The sequence below is a fragment of the Cheilinus undulatus genome, linkage group 14, assembly GCF_018320785.1.
Source record: "Cheilinus undulatus linkage group 14, ASM1832078v1, whole genome shotgun sequence".
Taxonomy (NCBI): Eukaryota; Metazoa; Chordata; class Actinopteri; order Labriformes; family Labridae; genus Cheilinus; species Cheilinus undulatus.
This window is the reverse complement of record NC_054878.1, coordinates 42,513,145-42,538,380: the sequence shown is the minus strand read 5'-3', so window position 1 is coordinate 42,538,380 and position 25,236 is coordinate 42,513,145. Positions and strand designations below refer to the sequence as shown.

At 38.2% G+C, this 25,236-nt stretch overlaps 1 protein-coding gene across 1 annotated transcript; it reads right to left on the bottom strand.

Moving 5' to 3' along the window:
- Positions 1 to 310: 310 nt before the first annotated feature.
- Positions 311 to 20,309, bottom strand: crip2l (cysteine-rich protein 2-like). The gene is made up of 8 exons (XM_041805615.1): positions 20,122 to 20,309; positions 12,496 to 12,590; positions 6,437 to 6,494; positions 6,223 to 6,351; positions 5,458 to 5,526; positions 5,248 to 5,342; positions 5,100 to 5,157; positions 311 to 815 (listed from the first exon to the last, which is right to left on the bottom strand). The coding sequence occupies exons 1-8, from the start codon at positions 20,162 to 20,164 to the stop codon at positions 751 to 753; spliced, it is 612 nt and encodes a 203-aa protein (XP_041661549.1). The 5' UTR covers positions 20,165 to 20,309; the 3' UTR covers positions 311 to 750.
- Positions 20,310 to 25,236: the final 4,927 nt, after the last annotated feature.

Below are 25,236 nucleotides of genomic sequence, written 5' to 3'. Positions count from 1 at the left end.
GAGTGCTCATGCTTTCTGTAGAGCAAAATTATCTTGTGTTTGCATTAAATCTAGAACTAGCATTGCTAGAGCCTGCTGTGAAAGGGCAGCTGGAAACTAGGGAAAGATCATGTGACTGCTTGGGACGACAGCTGACAGGAGGGATCATATAACTCTAACTGTTATCCTCTTATAAAATATAACCTCTCAGAATTGTTGCTATTTAGTATTGAATAAACCATGAAAACATGTTTCCCAAGACAATAAACACGTTTTTGTTTAGAAAATCTGATGTGCTTTTTTTATTCACAACAGACCTCAAAATCAGCTTCAAAACATTCAGTAAAATGCACGTTAAAGTGCCTACAGTACATTATCTACATCTACATTTTTTAGAATCAGGATTTAACTCTCCAAAAAACACTTATGGTAATTTGGTGGAATTGTTACGTTCTCATACAGTACATTATTTCAAGTGCACAAAAGTCTGAAAAACTTTTAATAATGAGTGAAAAATCTCAGGCGCTTTAATTCACTACATAATACGTTAATAATTATTTGGCAGAGAGAACCAAAAAAACTGAAAGGCAAATCTGAAGCTCACTTGGGAGGACGTGTTTAAGGTTTCTTTTGGTACAAAAAATATATATATAAACAATATACAAATACAACAGAACATCTACGAATCCATCCCAGTGAGGGTAGCAAATATCGAGTCACGTCAGAAGGCGGATCAGAGACATCAAGGGTCCTGAAGGTGAGACGTTGGGTTTACTGTTCAGCCTCAGCTTCAGGATCATCATAGATGTAGCTGCCAACACCTCCAGTGTTCACACCTGAAGGAGAGCAGAACACAGGGGTTAACTTTAAAGGAGCAGGTCAACATTTCTACATCAAACCAACTTTTTTACAACCACTCAGACAGTTTTGGATCCTCTGTGAACCTTTTTCTTCAGAGTATCTGCTGCTTTTTTTCTTGTCATGAAAAACATTTAAAAGGCCCAAAACACTTTGCATTTAAAGAAGTACATTGCCTATAAAAATAATTCACCCCCTTGGATTTCTTTTTTTTTTTTTTACCATTTTACTGATTTTCTAAATCAACCTTGGTCAATATAATTTGGCTTTTTGACAAAAAAAAAACCAACAAAAAAACAACTCTTTAATGTCAAAAGTAATGTCAATCAAACAAAAACATGTTAGGTAAAATAACTGCATAAATATTCATCCCCTTTTATCTAATTCAACAGAGGTCCAGCCAATTGAAATGAAATGGGGATGCCCTGAGTGCAGTAAATGTATGCCAAGTGATTGTAGTATAAACACAGCTGTGTCTGGAAGGTCCAGTCACTGGTTAATCAGTATTCCCGGCTACCATTACACTACATAGACAAAAGAACACCCAATGCAACTCAGAGAAAAGGCTGTTGAAAAGTCCAAGTCTAAAAAAGTTCAGAGGCACTGGACATCCCCCGGAGTTCAGTTAAATCCATCATCAAGTAATGGAAGGAATATGGCACATGTGTAAATCTGTCTAGATCAGACCATCCTCACAAACTGAGTGAGCGTGCAAGAAGGAGACTAGTGAGAGAGGCCACCAAGACACCTATGACTACTCTGAAGGAGTTACAAGCTTCAACAGCGGAGATGAGAGAGACTCTGCAGACAACAACTGTTGGCCTGGTTCTTCACCAGTCAAAGCTTTATGGGAGAGTGGGAAAGAGAAAGCCACTGTTGAAGATACTCAGATTAAATCCTGACAAGAGTTCCTCAAAAGGCATGTGTGAGACTCCATGGTCAGGTGGAAGAAAGTTCTTTGGTCTGATGAAACCAAAATGGAGCTTTTTGACCATCAGACAAGACTCCAAACACAGTATTACCATAAAAACACCATCCCACAGCATCATGCTGTGGGGATGCTTCTCTGTGGCCGGCCATGGAAGGCTTCTAAAGGTAGAGGGTAAAATGAACGTGGCGGAAAATCCTGATGGCCAATCTTATTCAATCTGTAAGAGAACTACAGCTAGGGAGAAGATTTATTTTTCAGCACAACAAAGACCCAAAGCATATGGAGAAATCAGAAATAGTTCAAAGACAACAAGGTGAATGCTCTGGAGTGTTATTTTTTTTTTCTTTTCTTTTTTTGTTTTTTTAAGATTTATCTTTGGGCTTTTTAGTGCCTTTATTTGACAGAGGAGGACAGTGGATAGAGTTGGAAATGGGATGAGAGTGGGGAGAGACATGCAGCAAAGGACCACAGGCCGGCTTCAAACCCAGGCTGCCTGCGTACATGGGTCGTGCCTTAGACTGCTAGACCGTCTGCGCACCACTCTGGAGTGTTCTGGAATGTGAACATGTTTATTTCTGCAGAAATATTTCCCATTTCTATAAAGGACCCAAGGGGCCGCCTCCACTGATGTAAAGTGAACAAAGATAAACATTTTTTCAACCAGGTAAAAGACAATTTAGTTGCAATATTGTTTATGGGCACACAATTAATTAGTTAGTAACTCATCTGTTTTGATTTTACAGAAAGATAATCATTACAGGTAATTAGGAGAGTGACTGACTGAAAGCTAGTGTGAGACATTACAGTTTTTCTTGATTGCTTTGACCTGCTTAAAGAAACTTGGATCCACTCGGTTTTCATCATCACTGTCTTAGCAGAGCACAAGACACGTCTTTGCAAATGTGTTAACCTTTTCTCATTGGATTGACACATTTTACCCACCCTTTTGCAGAACAGTTAACACGGATGTCATTCAAGCAGTCCAAACTCCATTGTTTCAGCTATGGTAACCAAACAGAAACCATCTGTTCCTAACCATTAGAGACTACCTACATCAGTATGAAATCACTGAAGCACCTGTTTGACACTCCTTCACACAAATCTTCAATTAGCAATCAGTCTGCAGGCCTTAAAAGGTGCAGCGTCTGTGTTGTTCTTTGCCAACATGGATGGAAGAGGTCTAAGGCACATGAGAGTGAGAGTAAGAGGTAGAGGGGTCCGAGGAAGAGGAGTCCGAGTGCGAGGTGGAGGTATAATTGGAAGGGCTCAGGTTTCTGATGAAATTCGGGCAACTGTTATTGATCACGTTATCAATCATGGCCTTTCATTTAGAGAGGCTGGACAAAGAGTCCAACCTGTTCTAAACAGAAACACTGTTGCATCCATTGTCCGAATTTTTCAACAGGAAAACAGGTAATTTTGCTGTACAGTATATACAGAAATAACTTCAGTGATATACTTTATGTAATTGTTTCCTCATTCCTATTACATGTATTCTTTACAGAATCCAAAGGCTACCATCCTCTGGTGGTAGAGGGAGAATTTGTAGTGCTAAGCAGGAGGAAGCCATTGTGAACATGGCTGTGGCAAACAATGCCATAAGGCTGCATGAAATCAGGGCAGCAGTGATCGCAGATCAGGGCATGTTTAAGAACATCAACAACGTGAGTGTGACCACCATTGACTGCATTCTAAGAAGGAACCATATGGCCATGAAGCAGCTCTATAAAGTTCCATTTCAAAGGAACTCTGACGAAGGAGGCCAGATGCCAATATGTGGAGGTAAGGAAACATTACTACAGTATACTGTAATGCCAACATAACCATGTGTGCTGCCATCTCCAATGATGGTGTCCTATGCCATATCCCCATCCCCATTGGCCCATACAACACTGAGCGCCTCATAACATTCCTGAATGCACTTCATGACAGGCTGATCCCACCTGAGGAGAGAGGGCTGTTGAGGCCTGGCATGCCACTCTTTGTCATTATCTGGGACAATGTGGCGTTCCACCACTCTCGCCTTGTCAATGAGTGTTTTGTAGTACACCCTCGAATGATGATGCAGTTCCTTCCAGCATATTCCCCATTTTTGAATCCAATAGAGGAGTTCTTCAGCGCTTGGAAGTGGAAGGTTTATGATCACCGTCCCTAGGAGCATATGCCCTTGCTGAATGCAATGACTGCTGCTGCCCAAGAAATAGGTGCAGAGGAATGTCAAGGCTGGATAAGGCATGAAAGAAGATTTTTCCCTCGGTGCACTGCAAGAGAGGATATTGAATGTGATGTGGATGAGGCCATGTGGCCCCATCGTCAAGACAGAAGAGACTGAGTATCAATAGTGGCTATTTCTTATACTCTACAGTAATAGATTTTTATACTTTACTGTAATAGATTGTATTTTGGTTTACAAGTATTTTGTGTAATATTTACAGTATTTCAGTTTTCAGCCACAGTTTAAATTAAAAAAATCAATGGAATCAATAAAATTTGCACCAAAGCATTTCTGATTCTGGATCCAATTCTTTGCAAGAAGGCAAATTTGACAACAAATGGCACTGGCATGAAAGCTACGTACAGTAATAGGCTACAATGACAAGCAATGGTGGACTGATTCGCACTGAGTGCTGTATTTTGTATTTTGTTGTCCACTGTGTAATGGTTGATTGGAAGAGCTCATACACTTGTTTGCAAGTTGTGGTGTTTGAAGGCAAAATTTGCTTTGTTGCATATTCTAAATATTTTGGCACGGTCAGAGCCTTTTGCAAACAAAATGTGTCATTTCCAACATGAGTGCCACTGTTTTGGCCTGTGTGTTAACTGTTTTGAAAAATGTGGAGTTTGAGTTGACTGCTGCATCAAAGCAATCAAGAAAAACTGTAAAGTGACTGCCATCATTGGACTTCAAAATTCCTCTTCAACAACCATTGAAGGATGTCACTAAGACCACGTCCATGCTGTTTACAGTCTTTTACGAGATGTTGTGATCTTGAGATCTCTGGCTTTTAGTGGACACTAGGAGAACTGCAGATTTTTGTACTTTAGCATTGGCTTCATTTTTCAACAACGGAGGCTGCTGCTTGGCAAGTACACATATTACAGTACATCAATGTAGTTTCTGTCTGTCTTTAGGAATCTTTTGCTCTTTTTACAGAGCCTCTTTATGAATTTTTCGGGCCTTAAACCCAGCAGTTATTTGCCTTATAACCTACAGAAGTTTAAATCTACAAGTTCAACTCTTCCTCTGCTAAATGTGCATAGATCTGAGAAATCTCCTCCAGACTGTTGTATAATAAATGTATGATACTTTTGGTGTTTCTTTTCTTCTTACCTTTGGGTCCAAACAGAACAGCATAGCAAGGTTTGTGGCAGTACGGCTGCCCATCATGCTGCAACAGAAACAACACAATTAATATAAAATAACATTTATAAAAAAGCATCTATCTGTTTGACTGTGACCGTGTTGATACTTCCGTCACCTCTGCATGGCTGCCAGGAGCCAGAGTCTTACTGCACCTCTCACAGCGCAGACAAGGCCGGTGCCAGTTCTTCCCCAGAGACGACACCTTCTCAGCTACATACACAACAGTGGAGATAGTTACCATGACAACCAGTCACTCAGGAACATTCCAGCACATATATATAGTAAAACAAGATACAGAGAGATATAAAGATGGCGTTCTGTGTACCAAAATAAACTGTCTTATTGCATCGAGGGCAGATGTTTGGTCCTCCAGAGAAAGATGAGAAGCTTGCAGCTGGAAAAATACAAAGGAGTGAATTCTGTGTTCATTTCAGAGGATTACATCATATCATTATATCATGCTTCAGCAAAGATTGAGAGAAATAGGAGGAACCTGAGATAATTGCAGGTCTGTATACTGATATTTCAGTTTTTTATTTAAAAAATTTCAATGATGAGGTACTGAGTAATGCACTATATAACTCTTCATGCCTTTTCAATAAGCAATCTGTAAACAAGATGTGCGTCAATTGTGTTTTACTATAAGTTTTTACATTTTTCATTCATATTACACTAGAAAAGCCTTTCAAATTTTTGCCCAATCCATCCAGTGAGGGAAAGTCCTACCCAGCTGTAACTTTAACAGGGATTAAATCCAGCTGGTGCACACACTGTAGCTTTAAATTGGTTAACTTTAAACTCTAAATCAAATGTAATATTACATCCAGGCATACGCCCAGCTGGTGCTCTCAGCTACACACAAATGTTTTGATTTTAACATCTTCCTTTAAACAAACTCAATCCATGTTTCTTGATTTGTTATGAGTTTGATGAGTATTTTCTTCCTTTTTGTCCTCTGTTTTTTCCACTATCTTGTCCATCTATTCAACAAAAAGTTAGCCCAGCTAAATCAAACACCTCCACATCCCACTTCAGCAGATATTTTCTAGCTGAGTTTCCCTTCCCAACACTTTCTCCTCATATTTCTCACCCTTCACGGGTCCTCGTGCGGGGGCTTTTTTCTCTTCTGGTTTGGCGTTGGTTTCCATTGACACTGCAGCAGGAGCTTCGTTGGCAGGATTTTCATAAATGTAAGAGCCGGCTCCGCCGATGTTCACGCCTAAAGCAGAGCCAAATGTTGCATAATTTACCAACAACAACAGAGCTGGTAAAACATTTTGGGTGCAAACAAGAGGAAATTGCACCTTTTGGTCCAAATAGAGTGGCGTAGCAAGGCCTGTGGCAGAAAGGCTTCCCATCATGCTGCAAAAATACAAAAGCACATGTAAGCAGAGGCTTCATCAGCTAACAGAGGAGAGGTTTAGTTAAAAGCATTTCATCTGTTTGGATCCATATGACTCAGGAAGTTTTGAAAAAAATGCTGAGATGTTATTATTTGATATTTCATCAGTTCAAAACATCCATTCTGTGGTCTATTTTATCCGATCCTTGTTTTTCCAATAGTGTGACCTTTAATGAGATACCCATTTCAGGAGAAGATAATGCAGTAATGTTGAAAGTAGCAGCCCCATGATCCTGGACACTGGCCTCAGGATAAAAAAAAAACAAACAAACAAAAAAAAAAGTGTTTTATGTCTTATTTTCTTGATCTATGTGCACATATAAAAAGGACAAATGCTGTTCTCCCGGCCCTCAGCTGTGTAAAAAAAGAAAGAATAGATAAATAAATAACAGCCTGCTTTTAAAGCAATCCTACTGTAAATAAATGGAACAATCTTAATCAAACAGTTTAAATACTAAATAGTATTTAAACCTGTTGTTTATTTGCTAAGCTGTGATTTTCAGGACCTTTCTTCCTAGTTTAAAGTTAACTAAAGCCTACAAAAGCTGTTAAAACTCTCTCTCACTCACTGTGAATAATAGGATCACAAGTTATTCAGTAGTGCAGTCCCTGCTACTGAGCCCAATGTGACCACTTGGACCACAAAAGCCCCGGAGTACTTAGAAACCTTCAGCCTAATGAGCAGTGGTGAGTTCACTGACTGGTACATTTGAATGATGATGCATTCACTTAACCAGGGAAGTGCTGCGGGATATCTCACCAACCACTCAGAGGCTAAAATTAGACCATGTTCTTACTTTGGCACTTACAGTTGTGTGTCCACAGATATTATGAATTTGCTTTTATCATGTAAGGAAAAAATAAAATAAAATTTAAAAAATTAAAAACTGCATACTGTGAAAAAAATCAGCAAATGTTTTCTACCCTTGAAGCATAGTTAAGATATTTTCATGCAAGATTTTTCATGCGTATCTCTAATGACTGTGTATTTAGCTATAAAAGGTCATTTAAAAAATAGTTTGTCTATTTTCCATGTTTGATATACATCAGCAGCTGTTATTGGCGTATGTCAGTTTTTTTGGTGTTGATATAATACGTTACAGGTTGATATGATGCGAGTCAGTATGATGATATAGGTCTTCTTATAGGATATGATACCAAATATACAGTACCACAATATTTATTTATCTAAATTAATTTTAATAAATCAAAGTATTTTGCATTATACTAAATTATTTAAAACAATACATGATAAATTATTTGCTAAGCTAATATAGTTGATAAACCCTGTCATCAATAAATAAAAAATTCATGGTTTAATTCTGAGGTAACATCAGGACATCTGTTATGGGACTCTATGGGCACTGACTCACTCTTGAAATCAGTCTCTAGTGGCCATCCATGGAGCTGCAGTTTCTGGCATAATAGCTGTGCAATGATATTGAAAAGTAAAAGGCATGGTATGTACCTTAACTCTTAAAAATGACTCACAAACAATTTCATAGAATAATTGTACTGTCTCTTCTCTCTAAAGTTTTATCAAGGTTGGCTTTTTAAACACAATGTTTACAGATACAGGCATAATTAATGACAATTTTTGTGTAAAAGGACGCTTTGAGCTGGCCACACGTTAGACAATTCTGGCCCCAGTTTTCCCCTTCCATCTGTGGCTCTATTCAAGACTTATCCAAACCTACTATTTGTCCAAGTTATCCCCAAGCGAGTGATGTTAATGTGATTTTTTTATACTGCTCTTGATCCTGCTTTCTTTTTAGCAACTGCTCTTCCAGCTTTTGTGTGAAATGAGCTGGAGCTCCTTCAGACAGTAAAATGACAAGTAAAAACACATTTTAAAACAAAGCTTTGAGTTAAAAGGGGGCAGTAGAGACATGTTAGATGTCCAAATTAATGTGTCTTTACCATTTAAACCTTGTGTTTGATGATCCCTCCTTACAATGGCTTTGATAGATTAATGCAGAAAAGCAACAAAGAAAGAATCTGACTGGGAAAGGGGATTTATCTCTTCTGAATGCACTTAATGCACACAAATCCAAAACACAGGGCAGCTTGTTAACCTCACTGGTTTTTGATAATCAGATAACACAACCTCAACAATAAGTGCATGAGGTTTCTCTGTGGTCAAACTTGAACTTCTGTTAGTAATAACTTTACTGCGCACTTCCTGTTTGGGGAGAAAGTCAGCAAAATGACTGTACAAATTAGACCACAATGAAACCACATGCACTTCCTGCTGAGGTTTGGTTCCTTTTATCAAAGGAAACAAAGGCTGTATCACTTCCTTGTTTCTACATTAACCCCAGCTTAATTTGAATCCACTTTTACGTAGTGTCTTTAAGTCATATTCACCCCCTTGGATGTTTCACCCTTTTATTGATTTCATAAATCAATCATGATCAATATAATTTGTCTTTTTGATAGAAAATACAAGTAAAACTCTTTAGTGTCAAAGTGAAAACAGATTTCTTCAAACTAATGTCAGTTTAACAAAAATATGTAAGGTAGTATAAGTGACTACATAAATAGTCTGTATTCACCCCCTTTAAAGTGACAGACCTAATTCAACAGAGGCCCAGCCTATTGGTGCTTGCCGTCTCACAATTAGTGAAACTGGGATCACCTGAGTGCAGTGAATGTGTCTCAAGTGATTCTAATATAAAGACACCTGTGTGTGGAAGGTTCAGTCACTGGTTAGTCAGTATTCCTGGTACCATTACACCAGGAAGACAAAAGAACACCAAGCAACTCTGAGAAAAGGATGGATACAAACAAATTCCAAGGCACTGAACATCCCTCAGAGTTAAATCAAGAAATGGAAGTAGTATGGCACATTTGTAAATCTGCCTAGATCAGGCTGTCCTCACAAACTGAGTGAGCGTGCAAGAAGGAGACTAGTGAGAGAGTCCACCAAGACACCTATGACTACTCTGAAGGAGTTCCAAGCTTCAGCAGCTGAGATGGGAGAGACTCTGCAGACAACAACTGCTGGCTGGTTTCTTCACCAGTCAGAGCTTTATGAGAGAGTGGCAAAGAGAAAGACACTGTTGAAGAAAACTCAGATTAAATCTCAACTAGAGTTCACCATAAGGCATGTGGGAGACTCCATGGTCAAGTGGAAGAAAATTATTTGGTCTGATGAGACCAAAATGGAGCTTTCTGGCAGACTCCAAACACTGCACATCACAACAAACACACCATCACACTGTGAATCACGGTGGTGGCAGCATCATGCTGTGGGGATGCTTCTTGGCAGCCAGCCTTGAAGGCTTGTTATGGTAGAGTATAAAATGAATGCAGTAAAACACAGGAAAATCCAGGAGGACAATCTTATTGACAATCTTATCTTACTGAAAGCTACATAGAAATGGTTTAAAAACAACAAGGGGAATGTTCTGGAGGGGCTGAGCTAAATACCAGATCTCAATCCAAGAGATTTTGTGGCTGGATTTGAAAAGGGCTGTTCATGTGCAACCTGACAGAGCTTGAGCAGTTTTGAAGAAGAATGGAGTAAAATTGCAGTGTCTGGATGTGCAAGCCTGACTGAGACCTATTCACACAGACTCAGAGCTGTGACTGCAGACAAAGGTGACTCTCCTATATACTGAAATGATCGGGGTGAATATTAATGCAGTCACTTAAATTACATTACATATTTTATTGAACTGACATTACTTTGTAGAAATCTGTTTTCACTTTGACATTAAAGAGGCGTTTATTGTTTTGTTTTGGGGTTTTTTATTGGTGAGAAATAACAAGACAGAAGAGTGATATTCAAATGGTAAATGAAGGACAGTGAGAGATGAAGAGGGGAGGAAAAGAAAAAAATAAAATTAAAAATGTTTATCTATTAATATATATTCATAATATTAGAATATAATAGTAAAAATGTATAATAATAAAAAAAACAAATAATAATACAAAAATAAAATATAAAATATACAAGGAACACATTGTTATCATGACCCCTGTTCTAATTTCTTGGGTTTTACTGTTGTATTCCTTGTTTCTAGTTTCATTTTGTAATTAGGTTTTTCCCTGTATTTCTTGTCTAGTTTTACTCCTCGTGTTTCATCCATCCATCCATCTTCTTCCGTTTATCCGAGATCGGGTTGCGGGGGCAGCAGCCTAAGCAGGGAGACCCAGACATCCCTCTCCCCAGCCACTTTGTCCAGCTCTTCCTGGGGGATCCCAAGGCGTTCCCAGGCCAGCCGAACGACATAGTATCTCCAGCGTGTCCTAGGTCTTCCCCGGGGTCTCCTCCCAGTGGGACTTGCCCAGAACACCTCACCCGGGAGGCGTCCAGGAGGCATCCGGACCAGATGCCCGAGCCGCCTCATCTGGCTCCTCTCAACGCGGAGGAGCAGCGGCTCTACTCCGAGTCTCTCTCTGGCCGAGCTTCTCACCCTATCTCTAAGGGAGAGCCCAGACACCCTGCGAAGGAAACTCATTTCAGCTGCCTGTATCCGTGATCTTGTTCTTTTGGTCACGACCCACAGCTCATGACCATAGGTGAGGGTGGGAACGTAGATCGACTGGTAAATCGAGAGCTTCGCCTTTCGACTCAGCTCTTTCTTCACCATGACGGACCGGTGCAGAGACTGCATCACTGCAGACGCCACGCCGATCCGCCTGTCGATCTCTCGCTCCATTCTTCCCTCACTCGTGAACAAGACCCTGAGATACTTGAACTTCTCCACTTGGGGCAGGATCTCATTCCCAACCTGGAGAGGGCATTCCACCCTTTTCCGACTGAGGACCATGACCTCAGATTTGGAGGTGCTGATTCTCTTTCATGTGTTGTAATTCCCTGATTCTTGTTAGTTTTACTTCCCCTGTGATCCCTGTTTAGTATTCCCTGTTTCTTGTTAGTTTTACATTTCCTGTTTCATGTTTAGTTAATTCCTTGTGCTTTATGTTTAGTAACTCCTTGTATTTCATGTCTAGTTTTACTCCTCGTGTTTCTTGTTTAGTAATCCCCTGTTTCATGTTTAGTTTTACTCTTCCTGTGTTTCATGTTTAGTTTTACATTCCCTGTGTTTCATGTTTTGTTTTATTCCCTGTTTGTATTTTGCTTCCTTGCTCCCTCCTAGTGTCTCATGTTTGATTCTCCTCCTGGTCCAGTGTTGTGTATTGTGAAGTGCTCCATGTTTCCTGTTTTATTCTGTAGTTTGCCTTCCCTTGTGTGTGATTCTAGTTTTGCTTCCTGCTTCAGTTTCCCTCCACTGTGATTACCTTCACCAGTTTCACCTGTGTCTGATTGTCCACACCTGTCCTCCGTTGTTACTCACTCCCTGTGCATTTAAGCTCTCTGTCTCCCTGTATCTGTGTCAGTTCATTTGATGTCTTCCTCATGCCAGTTACTCCCTGTGCTACTCCCTGTGATCTTCCTCGTGCCTCCTTGGCTTTTGTTTAGTTGATTTTGATTCCTGGTTTTTTGTTCTAGTAAGTTCTTTTGTTTGTTAATTAAATCAGTCTTTTGTTTTATCTGCATTTGGGTCCTCCCTTTTGAGTTTTTCCCCGCAAACCTGACAGCAATACAGACTACTGGAGGCCTATAGCAAAGATTTTCAGAGGGACAACTGTTGTGACGTTAGAGTGTTATGGTCAGTATGCAGCGTTTTATGCAGAGAAAAATAATCATGCTAAAAATAATAGGATTAAAGCGTTTAAAAATTGGACAAAATTAAACAAAGAAATACACAAAGGGCAAATACCTTACATGAAAAGATAAACAAGGGTTTATTGTTTATTTACCTAGGCTATACTTTTTATGGGCGCTGTATGTCCATCATGATCAGTGAGGGTTGAAAAAGATGTACTGAAAGTACAATCAATGAAATAATAAAGAACCATCCTGTGCTGCCACACAATAATAAGCTCTGGTGAACCTTCAGATAAAATACTAGCAGTTTGAGGACTGCTACTATTTTTCTGCTTTCTTACCTCAGCATGTCCTCCTGGATTCAGCGTCTTGTTGCAGCGCTCACACTTCAGACAGAACTTGTGCCAGTCCTTCCCTAAAGACGACACTTTCTCCGCTGCAAAAGAAGAAGAGACAGCAGTATGTTGGTTTCTATCAACCTGAAGGTTCTCAGGAATCATTAGCTGCTAAATTAAGTAGATGTTAATATAAAGCTAAGATGCACAGACAGGATTTCTGTTCTCTGCGTAGTGCATTATCCATGACTTGCTCAAGTACTCAGTGCTAAAGCAACAATTTTAGGATAATCCCTTCAAACGTCTCTTTAATGAAGTAACTCTAAGTTTCAAGTGTGTTCCTCTGAGTAAACAGGAACTGATAAAGGCATAGAAAGAGTAACAGCCATTTATCGGCTTGTCCTCCTCCCAGAATATCCCACTAGATAAACTGACGCCCTTTTACAACATGACGCTCAGCTGGCAGCCTGTCGCTGTGATATGAGACAGAGTCACCTTCATACTCAGAGGGAACTTTAAATTAATGCTGGAGCAAATACAGTATGTAACTATGGAGGCCCAGTACTACCAGTACAATAGAGAAAATACATCATTTATATCAATTTGATTATATCATGACTAAAGCCAGGATTTTGACTTTTCATTGAATGATTATGACTTACTATCTCACAATTTTTACACATACTTTTGGCTTTATATCCTTTTTAGGGCCGTGATTTTGACTTGATATCTCATAGATATTACTTCCTACAATATATGGTATGTTAAATTTGGCTTTTTCTCTCAACTGTTGATTTTTTTTGCCATAATTACAAACAACTTCACGACCCCAAATGGGATAAGCAGTATCTAAAATGGATGGAAAATAGAGTAATGACTTATAATCTCAAAACATCTGTTTTTAACTCATTTTTTCAGCTTTTAACCTTATATTTTGAACAGTTTTGTCTTGATTTTTTTCTCATGTAAAATCCTCTCATGATTTTGACATTGAACTCAAAATTCAGACATTCAATTTCATAATGTAGGTGTGATTTTTCCTTATTACATACGGATCATAATTATTATTAATTGATTTGATTTACTCTCATTTTTAGTTTTTTGACTCTGGTTAGCTTTGCTTTCAATGCACAGGAATTTAACTTTAAATACAAAAAAAAATCAAACTGAATTAAGAATAATAAAAATCAAGATTTAAATCCGGACAATCTCTTGTTAGTATTATTTCTAGTATATTAAAGTCAGTGTGCACTGATAATGTGGTTAGAAGATGTGTAAAGGGTGCAAGGATGCTGACTAAACATGATCAGAGTATAAAATATGCAAGAATCTGGGCACATTTACATGAGGTAGATAATATAAGATTGTTTACATTAATGTGTGCAAACACATATGAGGTAAGAGAATTTACTACACTAAGCCACAGTGTTTATTATCTCAAACTTTTGGCATTTCAATAAAAAGTACACTTTTCATGTCAGAATTTTGACTATTTTGCGCTTAATTTTAGTCTTTGATGACATAGGCTATTTCTATTTTTTTTCCATAATGCTGACTTTATGTCTCATATATATGATCTGTCTTTTTCATAATTTGAATTTTACCTCATAATTGTGGTGGGTTGTTTTTCTTTCTTTTTTTTTTTTACTTTTTTTTGTTTTTTTTTTACTTTTTTTCTATAATCATGTGATATAATTTCAAAATTTTGCCTTATTGTCTCATAAATATTACTAAATACTAAATCATCATTTTGACATTTTATCTCAAAAGCTTGACTTTTGATCTGATAATCTTATGAATTTACTTAAATTTTTGGTGTTCTACCATTTTTTTGTATTATTGTGATAAATTGTCTTCTCTTTTCTCATTGAAACCTGACATACTTTCTCCTCATTTTAAATTTTAATCTTATTATTTGACTTTAATGTGCATATTTACACTTTGTAATTTTGCTTTCTCTTATGATTATTTTGATTTTTTAGCTCACTGCTTTACTTTCTCACAATTTTGATATTTGAATGGGAAATTTTGACTTTTAATCTCACAATTTTAATGTTATAACTCTTAATTCAGGCCTCTTGTCTTGTATTTTAAATTTTTTGACATTATTGTGTGTCTTTGTCATAAATATGACTTACTTTCTCTTAATTTGTTTTTTATTATCTCATACTTTTAAGTTTTTTTCACTTTCACTTTTTTTTCTTAATTGGACTTTTTAATCCTTCTTTTTGACTTTTTATTTCATAATTAAGCAATGTAGTGTCAGACTTTGCCTTACTGTCTCAAAAATATTACGTTAATCTCTTTCCTCTCAGAATGCTTCATAATCTCATCATTTTGACCTTTTGTCTCATAAGTATGACTTTAAATCAGTTTTTTTCTTTATTATTTAACGTTTTAAAATTTTTACTGAAAGAAATGGGCTTCCACGTTGTTACAAAAGCACCGTGGTGTGTTGGAATCTATTACCTTTTCAAAGACTGATAATCAGAACAGCAATTGTATCAGCATCACTCCTATTGCTTTAAAAAAAAGCAATCAAGCTCATTTTTTTCTTGTTGCCTTTGCTCCTTTTCACCCATTTCTATCTTAAAGCTCTGTATTACTGACATACTAAATAAATATATTCCATAAATGCATATTACACAGAGAAAGTCTCATTTGAACGTGACGTCTTTGAAGCTCAAGGTCCTAAAATAGATCTAAGATTTCTGAGCCTGAAACTCATGAGCAGGTATTTCAAACAGATCAATTTCCCAATGCAGATATGAATCACGCTCTCACTCTGCCACAGGGAACATGTTTTACCTTTTTAGTGTTATAATTTCAGCAGCAATTTCAGTGTTGAAGAGACATGAGCATGTTTGGCTGAACATTCAGCCAAACATGTTATAATTTCAGCCAAACATGTTATAATTTCAGCAGCAATTCCAGCTTTGAAGAAACATGAGCATGTTTGGCTGAACATTCGGGGCGGGGTTCACCAGAGAGATGAAGAGGAGAGAACAAAAAGAAAATTGATCCCTGATGCATGTGCAATTAATAAATTATTTACTCCACCATGTGGTGAGGATCCACGATGAAAGGAAGCTAAAAGACAACAACTCACTCCTAAGAGAGATCATGTCACCCCTTTTTCCCTGTGAAAGTAGACATACATGTTAATATGAGGAGGGTGACTGGTGGACAGAGAGTCTGAAGATCAGAGGACCAGTAACGGCTTCCTGTTATCTTTTTTAGAGATAGTGGACCATTTATAGCCTAATATGAGCTGAGTTTAAACACAGTGGTCCCCAGTTTGACTCTGGAAACACTCCGTACATTTACATCTAGTTAGAAAAAGTAGCATTATAATGTTAGTCCACCCCTACAACTCCTCCGCCCAGCTGCTTTGTTGTAGCTGTCTGTTGCTGCATTTTCTAGTGATGGGTCGTTCGTAATCGAGCCGGTTCAAAGAGCCGGCTCTTTTATGTGAACGAGAAGAGCCGGATCCCGTTTGAGAGGAGGGCAGAACTTCTTCCAGGCAGGGAGGGCCAACCGAACCTTGGAGCGGGGCTACCTCCCCATGTGACATCATGAGGGGAAAATCTGAGAATGGATTGTTTCAGCATGCATGTTCTGAAAGGTGGTGAAGGGGGGTGGGGGATTTTCTAGTATTTGAGGGGATTATGGGCAGGCCAGGGACACATATTTTTGTTAGGAAAACGTGAAAAAATGATTTTTTGCATAATATGTCCCCTATAAGAATGATGTTTGCCTCTCATTATTTGAGAAGGAAGGTGAGTTTTGAGAAATATCTGCAGCTGTACCTGATAAAAACAACACAACCTTTCAAAATAATTAAAGAATAGTAAAGGCATTAAGGACTTGTACTTGTATTTGGTCTGAAAACAGCTATCAGAACATCCCTACTTGAAATTACTGAAGCGTACTATAGGTTCATTTCACTTTAAATGCATATTGGTTCTGTCTCATGAATTTTTAGCATTTGCTATCTGTATCAGCCCTAAAAATATTAATATTGCTCACCCCCAACTTAGGGTAACTACATCAGTGGCGCTACCAGAGGAAAAACCGGTGTCTGAGGACACAGGCCCTCACTGCATCAACATAACGTGGCATAAAAGTCACTGCTGAAGCCCAGGTCGCTCTGATAGCAGCCTTCAGCTTGTCTGTATTGTTGGCGCTGCTGCCTCTCTTGACAATACTCCATTGATTCTCTATGAGCTTCAGGTCAGACCAGTCAGCTTGCCAAACAAGCGTAAATGTCAGGAAACCAGTTATTAGTAGTCCTGGCTTCACTGAAGGCCGGTACTGAAAAAGGAAACCAGCGTCTCCCTAAAAGCTCGACAGCAGACGGAAGCATGAAGAGCTTTAAAATCTCCTGGCTGCTTTGACTCTGCACTTGATGAAACACAGAGGACCAACACCAGCAGATGGCATGGCAACGGCCTGTCACTCAGCAACCCACAGAGAGCATAATGAGCATACTTTCAGGTAGGTGGACATTTCTGTGTTTAAAGCCCTTCATCTAATGGGTCTTATGCAATATTCTAATATTCTGACGCACAGTATTGTGGTCTTTCATTAGCTGTAATAGCCAAGATTGAAACAAAAAGGGCTGAAATATTGCACTTTGAGTGGCATGAAGGCATAATGAGAAAAAAGTTAAAAGAAAACTTATGCACACCGTCCAACTTGCTTAGTTTCTATTAGTTTTAGTTTTTTCAGCAATAAGGGATGCATGTCAGCAGGCCTGCCCGCAGAACCACCTGGGCCCCTGATGAACCCAGAGAACAGGTCGTCTCTAGTTGTGATTTGTTGATAGGATCGATGGGTGTGCTTGGATCAGTAGCACTGATAGAAATCATGATGCCACTTTTCATCAGTTTTGTGCACTTCTTTCCCCATTTTTACCCCTACCCATTTCCCCACTTAAACCCATTTTTATCACTTTTTTAAATCCTATTTCATCACCTTTTATCCCCATTTCTGCCATTTAGCCACCTCCCTTTCTGCTGCTTTTTGCCACTTTCTGCCTGTTTTGTGTCCCTTATTCCATGTTGGGAAATGATGACCTGTTTTAGCCACATTTAAAATCTATTTCATCATATTTTCTGCCAATTTTTGTCTCTCAAAGCCTGATTTGTGGTAAGATTTGCCTCCCCTGAGAATCGTGAGGGCCTATCCCAAGTGAAGCCTCATTGCAAACACATTTGATATTTACAGGTCAAGGTCGTAGTGCCTTCGACGGAAAACCCCCAACCAAGGTTATCATAGTTAACTAAAACTAACTAAATAACAAACTAAAATGTAAAAATCATAGTTAACTGAAACTAAATAAAAACACTAAATTATGTGCCTAGAAAGCTAACTACAATAAAATAAAATGAAAGACAAAATCTCCTTAGTTTTGGTTTTAATAGCAGCATAATGACTGACATGTATGCCCAAGCCTGGAGAGTAAAACCCCCTGATTTGATTGGAGAGGACTTCACACTACGGTAAATTTTGGCCTTAAATTGTATACAAACATTTAATTTGAATAAATAAATGAAATGTGATGAGCCGTTTTGGGTCTCACCTCTGACAGGTATGCAATATTGCCGAAAAAACTAAAATTAATACTAAAACTAAAACTAATAAAAACTAAACTGAAGCATTTCTGCAAAATAAAAACTAAACTAGCAACTTAGCAGAAAAAAACTAATTTAAATTAAACTGAAGATAAAGACAAGGTAAAAACTAAATAGAAATAATAACTAATAAAAAACCCCAAACTATTATAACCTTCCCGATGACAACTAATGAGAGCGAGCGGACCAGGAAGCGTCACCAGCCGGATCATACGTACTATCACCGCTCAACAGCATAAACACAGCTGCACCTTCATTCCGGCCAGGATTTTGTCCTGATTAATTTTCTTGTTTTATGATTTTTACTGCACCTGCAACACATGCCAGGACAGCCAGTGAGAGGGACGGCGAGCCGACAGTATCGATAGACATTCACGTTTCTTATTCTTCTGAAGTCACACGATCACACCAGGTCACTGGCAGATCGGCAGGTGTGTTGTCTCTGACAGTCTGGCTGAGTCTTTCAATGTGTACGCTCAGAGGATTTTAAGATGTTTGTGGTCTTAAACATTTTTAAAATCATTTAAGATTTGAAAATCGTCTGTTGTGTGGCTGGCCCAAACCCATTTTTGAAACTTTAATCCAATATGTACTACTTTTTAATCCTCTTTAACCACCCTTTCTGTCTATTCTTGGCCCTTCTACAGCCAAATCTCTATGGACTCTTGAGTCAGGGGTTCAACTCTGTTGCTAATGTATGGCGTTTTTATTTCGCCTTTAAAGGGGCAAAAATGGCGCACTTTTCATCCATTTTAAGGAAAGATGTTTACATTTTGAAGAAGGTTATTAAAGCATGAATGATTAAAAATATCTGTCCGTTATGAGTGGTCATTATTCAGGTATCAACTATAATAATGGTTATCACAGCTTAACTTTAACTTTACAATTGACTGTGATTTTACAGACCTCTTGTTACAGACGGGCCAAATCTGGCTGGGCCCCCCAGAACCACCCCCAATTTGAAGCCCTGCTTGTCAGATCTAGTTAACAATGTAAAATAATAAAAATAAAAATATTCAAACAGGATACTCTTCACTTTTCATTTTATTTATTCTAATGTGATATTATAAATAACTTACCGTCTTCTTCAATCAAATACGGTGATTTTATACCCTCCAGGTTTGGACTAAAACTAAGATTTTGTCCCTGATTTCATTTAGTTGGTTTTATATGTGTAGGACTAAGTTTCAGTCATTGTTTTTAGTAAATCTTATTTTTTAGTTAGTTTCAGTTTACTCAAAAAGACTTATTTTAGTTTTCGTTAACTATAATAACCCTGTCAAAGACTTTTTTTTTTTTGAGGCCCCCACTGTAACATTTCTGCGACCCACTTTTGGGTCCGGACCCACCAGCTGAGAACCACTGCCTTATACTATCACATAAAGTGAATCCTACATTGTCTACTTTTGTTTAATGCACCATTAGATAATTATTTTTAATAATCTGGTAATAAAACAAGAGATAATTTTTTTCAGTTTCACTGAAATATTCACCAAAATGAGTTTAAAATCATTTCTGACCAGGTGAAATATTTAAACAACACTCTTTTCACTACCTGGCTGTGAGAGCTTCAGCTCCTCTATTCACGTATTAATATTTTCCCCTTTTATAGCCTCTATTGTAATAATGCAGCGATATATAATGAAGTTATGAGTCACTAAAGAATCCATTTGGTACTGAGTTTAAGGTTGATTTAGAAGTTTACTAGTAAAAGACTGAAATGAAGAATTTTGGCTGAGTTTGAAGTAATTCTCCAAAATGAACCCCCTTTTGTCAGTGGGTTTGCTTCAGTTCTGATCATATGACCTCTGCCTGCTTGGTGGGTTGCACTGGCTAGCTAATCCGGTTTAACCCCAAATCCCCCGTGGGAATACGAACGAGTTAAATACAAGGGAAAACATAAATAGTGGAGCGTATTTTCATGAAAAATGACGTTTAAGCTGTTTCAGTATTCACATAATGACAGACTCGGCTTAGTCAGACAACATGCACTCACCGAAATACACCGTCTTGTCGCATTTTGGACATTTTGACGCCATTTTCCGGGGGAACAAAGAGAAGAGGTCGATGTAATTCGGTCCACCGGCTCCGTGTCCGTGTCTGTGTCCGTGTCTGTGGGTTCGACTGCGGCTGCAGCGGCGCAGACACACCTCAGAGCTGAGAGAGGATGGAGCTGATGATGGAGACACGCTCACGCCCTCTCCCTGCTGCTCCTTCCTACTTTACATAAACACGCCCACACATGACGTCACACACCCTCCGGTCAGTGACATCTGCTCTCTTTAATTTCCTTTATTTTATTTAATCGTGAATCTTTAAAAAAATATTTGCACTATATTATGGCTAAATATTTTCTGTATATTTTCTCTATATTTTTTATTCTTTTGTTTGATGTGCTGTTGTTTTTTTGTATACAGCTCTGATGTGTTTAGCTGTGAATTTTGGTGGAGGAATAATGAATTACAAAATACATAAGAACCATATACGATTGGTTGGATCCAAGCACTTTATTTTCTTTTACACTTTTTATACTTTAAGTTTATTTTTTCAGTGTGGTGTCATAATTCTTGTATACAAACCCAATTCCAAAAAAAGTTGGGGCGCTGGGAAAATTGTATTAAAAACAGAAGTCAATGATTGTTAAATCTAATAAACCCATATTTTATTAACTATAGAACATAAATAGCATCAGATGTTGAAACTGAGACAGTTTACCATATTGTGAAAAATCAGCTCATTTTGAATTTGATGCCAGCATCACATCTCAAAAAAGTAGGGACAGGGCCATGTTTACCATTGTGTGGCATCTCCTCTTCTTTTAACAACAGTCTGTAAACGTCTGGGAAGTGAGGAGACCAATTTCTGGAGTTTTGAGAGGAGGAATTTTGTCCCATTCTTGTCTGATGTAGGATTCAAGTCGCTTAACAGTCCTGGGTCTGTCTAACCTGACACATCAGACGGATGTGTTTCACACATCCACTTATCCAGAGTGCGTCCCAGATAAGTGGAAGAAAATGAATGGATGTATCACTCCAAACACAGGAAGCTCGGTGCTGGTGGAGTATGCTGACGGGGTGGTCAAATTTCGATGGCCCGGTATGGAAGCCATAAGAGGGCATGCAGCCATGCCTCTCTGTTTAACTCTGTTGTCCATCAAAATAAACTAAATTCAGTTAATTATCCAGCTGCTTAGGGATGATGGTGCCTGTTTTCCTGCAAAGAAGACCATTTTTGTCAACAGCTTTGTCATCTAAATTCCAACTCTTCAAGGAGGATTAACCTTCTTACTATACTAAATATTCTCCACGTTATTGGAGGGTTCATACCAATCTTAATCAAAGACTTTCTGTGTTTAGACTGACATCTATGAGACCAGTCACATTTATATCTGTAACATAAAACTAAACATCAAGAGTGTATTCCCTTTCATAGTTGTGTGTTGTTGTAGATTTTGGTATTTTGGAAAAGTAATTCATCCTAAATCCTGGCAATGCCTGCCTCCATCCCCGTCGCCCTCCAGCTCTGTTTGTTTGGTGTTCGGTTGTTAGGCTACGCTGTCTGACGGCTCTGCTCTTCACCGGGAATGTTAAGTGAAGCTCTGCAGCTCTGTACATTCTTGGCACCCAGATAGTCCAGGAGCTGACGTACACTGGCCTTTTGTGTAGAATTACTGATAAAAACAGTAGTCCACTATTGCCATCCATGAGAAGTTTTCTGCTGAGGCTTTACCCCATCAGTCCAAGATGGACGTCACAACTCTTTCTAGGATTCTCAGATGAGACATGAGGGTGTAAATGACAGAGAGGGCACCTACAGAGTGCAGGTCTTATTCTGTTTAAATCAATCACCTCGGTTATGTGGAGAATCCATGGAAACACATCAGTGTTTGAATTCTCACGGGTGTTGCAGATACTCTGAGGTCTAACACCAGCTGTAAGAAAAGAGGAAGTTAAAAGCAGATGTGGTCACCCTCTTTAATGGAGGCTGGTGAAGACGATCACCATGAGACGGCGACTAACAGCTGGTCAGAAAACAGTTAACAGAGGTGGCTGTTGTAGAAGAGAGGAAGAGTCGCAGGTTCAGAGGGATGAAAATGTTTCTGTTTCTCATGCTGCTGCTTCAGTTTGAAGGTAAGGATGAATATTAATATGTCTATATAAAATATACCAATAACATATATGAAGATCTATGGGTTTGTCCTGATTTTAAGGCATCTTTTTGACAAAATGATGAACCATAACTGTACACCGTTTATTAATTATTTCAACAAAAGAGCACGTCGTCACTTACAAGGATTTTGAAAGTCAGAAATATGTGATTTTTGGAAGCATCTCAGCAGTTTTTAGAGATTAAAAATCTATACAGGAAAAATGTACAGAAAAAAATATACAGAAGAAAATTTTATATAGAAAATATAAAACAGAAAAAAATGTTCAGAAAAACTATACAGAAAAAAATGTACAAAAAAAATGATACAGAAAAAAATTATACAGAAAAAAGCTATATGGAAAAGAAATTACAGAAAAACTATACAGGAAAAAAATTCTGCAGAAAAAAAATTATACAGAAAAAATTAATACAGGAAAAAAAAACTGTGCAGAAAAAAATTACAGAAAAAATTATACAGAAACAAATTATACAGGAAAATAGCTATAAATGTTAACCCTTTTCTTAAAACACAATTACCTTTTATTGGTGATGTTAACAATGTAGATCACACTGAAATAAACCACTGGGAGAGTAATGCCAAAATTCAGAGCTTGGCCATAATGTCCACGAATGTCAGGATCGCCAAAAACAAAGTAAAAGAAACTGAGACAACTTTAAAGGAAAATAATTACATATTTATGAAAGGTGGAAAAATGGGGTTAGAAGTGGCCTAAATAAGGAGCAAACATGGACAAACAGTGGCAAAGATGGATAAAAACACAGCAAAAATGGTTTAAAGAGGGCAGACATAAGGTAATAGCAGCAAATATCTAAAAGTTAAAAATGGCAAAAAACAGCAAAAAGAGGTTTGAAGTGTTAAAAAAGTTGCAAAATTGTGGCATAAATCAACTTAAAATGGCAAAGAAGTTGCAAAAAAGGGCAACAAACAGCACAAAGGGGTTATATCTAGCAAAACAAAGACAAGAATGGATGAATAGGCAAAAAAAAGGTTTAAAAGAGGGCAGAAATGGGCTGAAAGTAGCAAAAATAGCATAAAGTGTCCAAAACAAGTGGTAAAAATTGGTTCAAGGTGTTAAAAAAGCAGCAAAAAAGTATGAAAAAGCAGCAAAAATCATTTTAAAGAAGGCAAACTTGTGGACAAGCCAAAAAAATGGGTTAAAAGTGGCAAAAAAATGAGCAAAAATAGGTTTCAAGTGATAAAAATGTGGCAAAATTGTGGCATAAATGGGCATAAAGTGGTACAAATTAACTTAAAATGGCAAAGAAGTTACAAAGAAGTGCCACAAACAGCACAAAGGGGTTATACCTACCATAACAAAGACAAGCATGGATGAAAAGGCAAAAAAACAGGTTTAAAGATGGCAGAAATGGGCTGAAAGTGGCAAATCATTTAAAGATGGTGGACATGGAAAAGTCACAAAAATGGGTTAAAGTGGCAAAAAAATGAGCAAAAATAGGTTTCAAGTGATGAAAACGTGGCAAAATTGTGGCATAAATGGGCGTAAAGTGGCACTGTAATCATGAGAGGTGTTAAGGAAGGTAGTACCAGTATCGTCACTACCTGGAGCTTGCATTTGCGGAGCCTGGGTCTGTTGAAGGTGGTGTGCTGTTGAGGCTGTGTGGGCCATGTGGTAAGATAGGTAAGAGGATGTCTGCGAGTTGGCATGGTGGGTGGTGGGAGCCGACATGGAGGGGGGTGGCTCTGGATGCTGGAGATCACCATTCAGCCCTCTGGAGGTGTCTTGGGACTAACTGGATGAGACACTGATGAAGGAGGGTTCCCACTTGAAAACCCCTGTGAGGTGTGGGTTTCTTACTACCCATGGGTCTGCATGGTTGACTTGTGGAGGCAGATAGTAATGATTAGGGATTTCTTCACTGAGCGCTGATCCTCTTTATAGGACAAAAGTATCTTGTGTTTCATCCAAATTAAAAAAAGGGGAAAAATGGTTGCAAAGAAAGGCCACAAACAGCACGAAATGGTTATACATGGCAAAACAAAGTCAAGAAAGGATTTAAAGGCAAAAAAAAGGTTTAAAGATGGCAGAAATGGGCTGAAAGTGGCAAAAGTAGCATAGAAGTGTCCAAAAGATGTGGCTAAAAGGGTGAAAAGGGGCATAAAACAGCAAAAATGTCTTTAAAGTGTTAAAAAAGTTGCACAAAAGGATGAAAATGCAGCAAAAAATGTTTAAAAGAGGGCAGAAATGAGGGAAAAGCAACAAAAGTTGGTTAAAAGTGGCAAAAATAGGATAAAGGTGTCCAAAAGAAGTAGCAAAAATGGGTGAAAAGGGGAGCAAAATAACAAAGATGGGTTTCAAGTTATAAAACAGTGGCAAACCATTTGCATGACTGGATTAAAAAGCAGCAAAAATGATTTAAAAGAAGGCAAAAATCGGAGAAAGGCAGCAAAATAGTTGAAAGTGGCAAAAGTAGGATAGAAGTGCCTAAAAGAGGTGACAAAAATGGGTTAAAAGAAGGCAGAGATGGGGGAAAGGCAAATGGGTTCAAAGTGCCAAAATGTGGCAAATTTGATATAAAGGTGGCAAAAATGGGCAGTGACTAAATATTTTGGGCAAAAAAAAAACAGCAGAAAGTGGTTTAAAGTTGTAAACAATGGCATCAAAGGGCAAAAGTGGCAAGTGGCAAAAATTAGTTAAAAGTGAAAAAGAAGTGGCATAGAAGGCCCACAAACAGAAGGGGTTAAAAGTGGTAAAAGACTGGCAAAAATGGAGATAATGTGGAAAAAGTGGGAAAAGTGTTGAGGCAAAAACACTTAGACAATAGGTAGGCCTACTTCCTATTAACCAGTCACAATGACTTTTGTTTATTTAAGTTATCCATTTCTCCCTGACCCCCTCAGGGCACATTACAATAACTGACACACATGGACATGCAGTCGAACCAACAGGCATGATTTTAGTTATTCTCATGGCCTTATGGG

Bases quoted from the DNA above. Each gene is read 5' to 3' on its own strand.
- crip2l (XM_041805615.1), bottom strand. From the start codon at position 20,164: ATGGCGTCAAAATGTCCAAAATGCGACAAGACGGTGTATTTCG. The intron at 6,495-12,495 runs GTAAGAAAGCAG...GTATTTTTGCAG, and splicing joins ATCCAGGAGGACATGCTGAG to CATGATGGGAAGCCTTTCTG. The intron at 5,343-5,457 runs GTACACAGAACG...TTGTGTATGTAG, and splicing joins CAATAAGACAGTTTATTTTG to CTGAGAAGGTGTCGTCTCTG.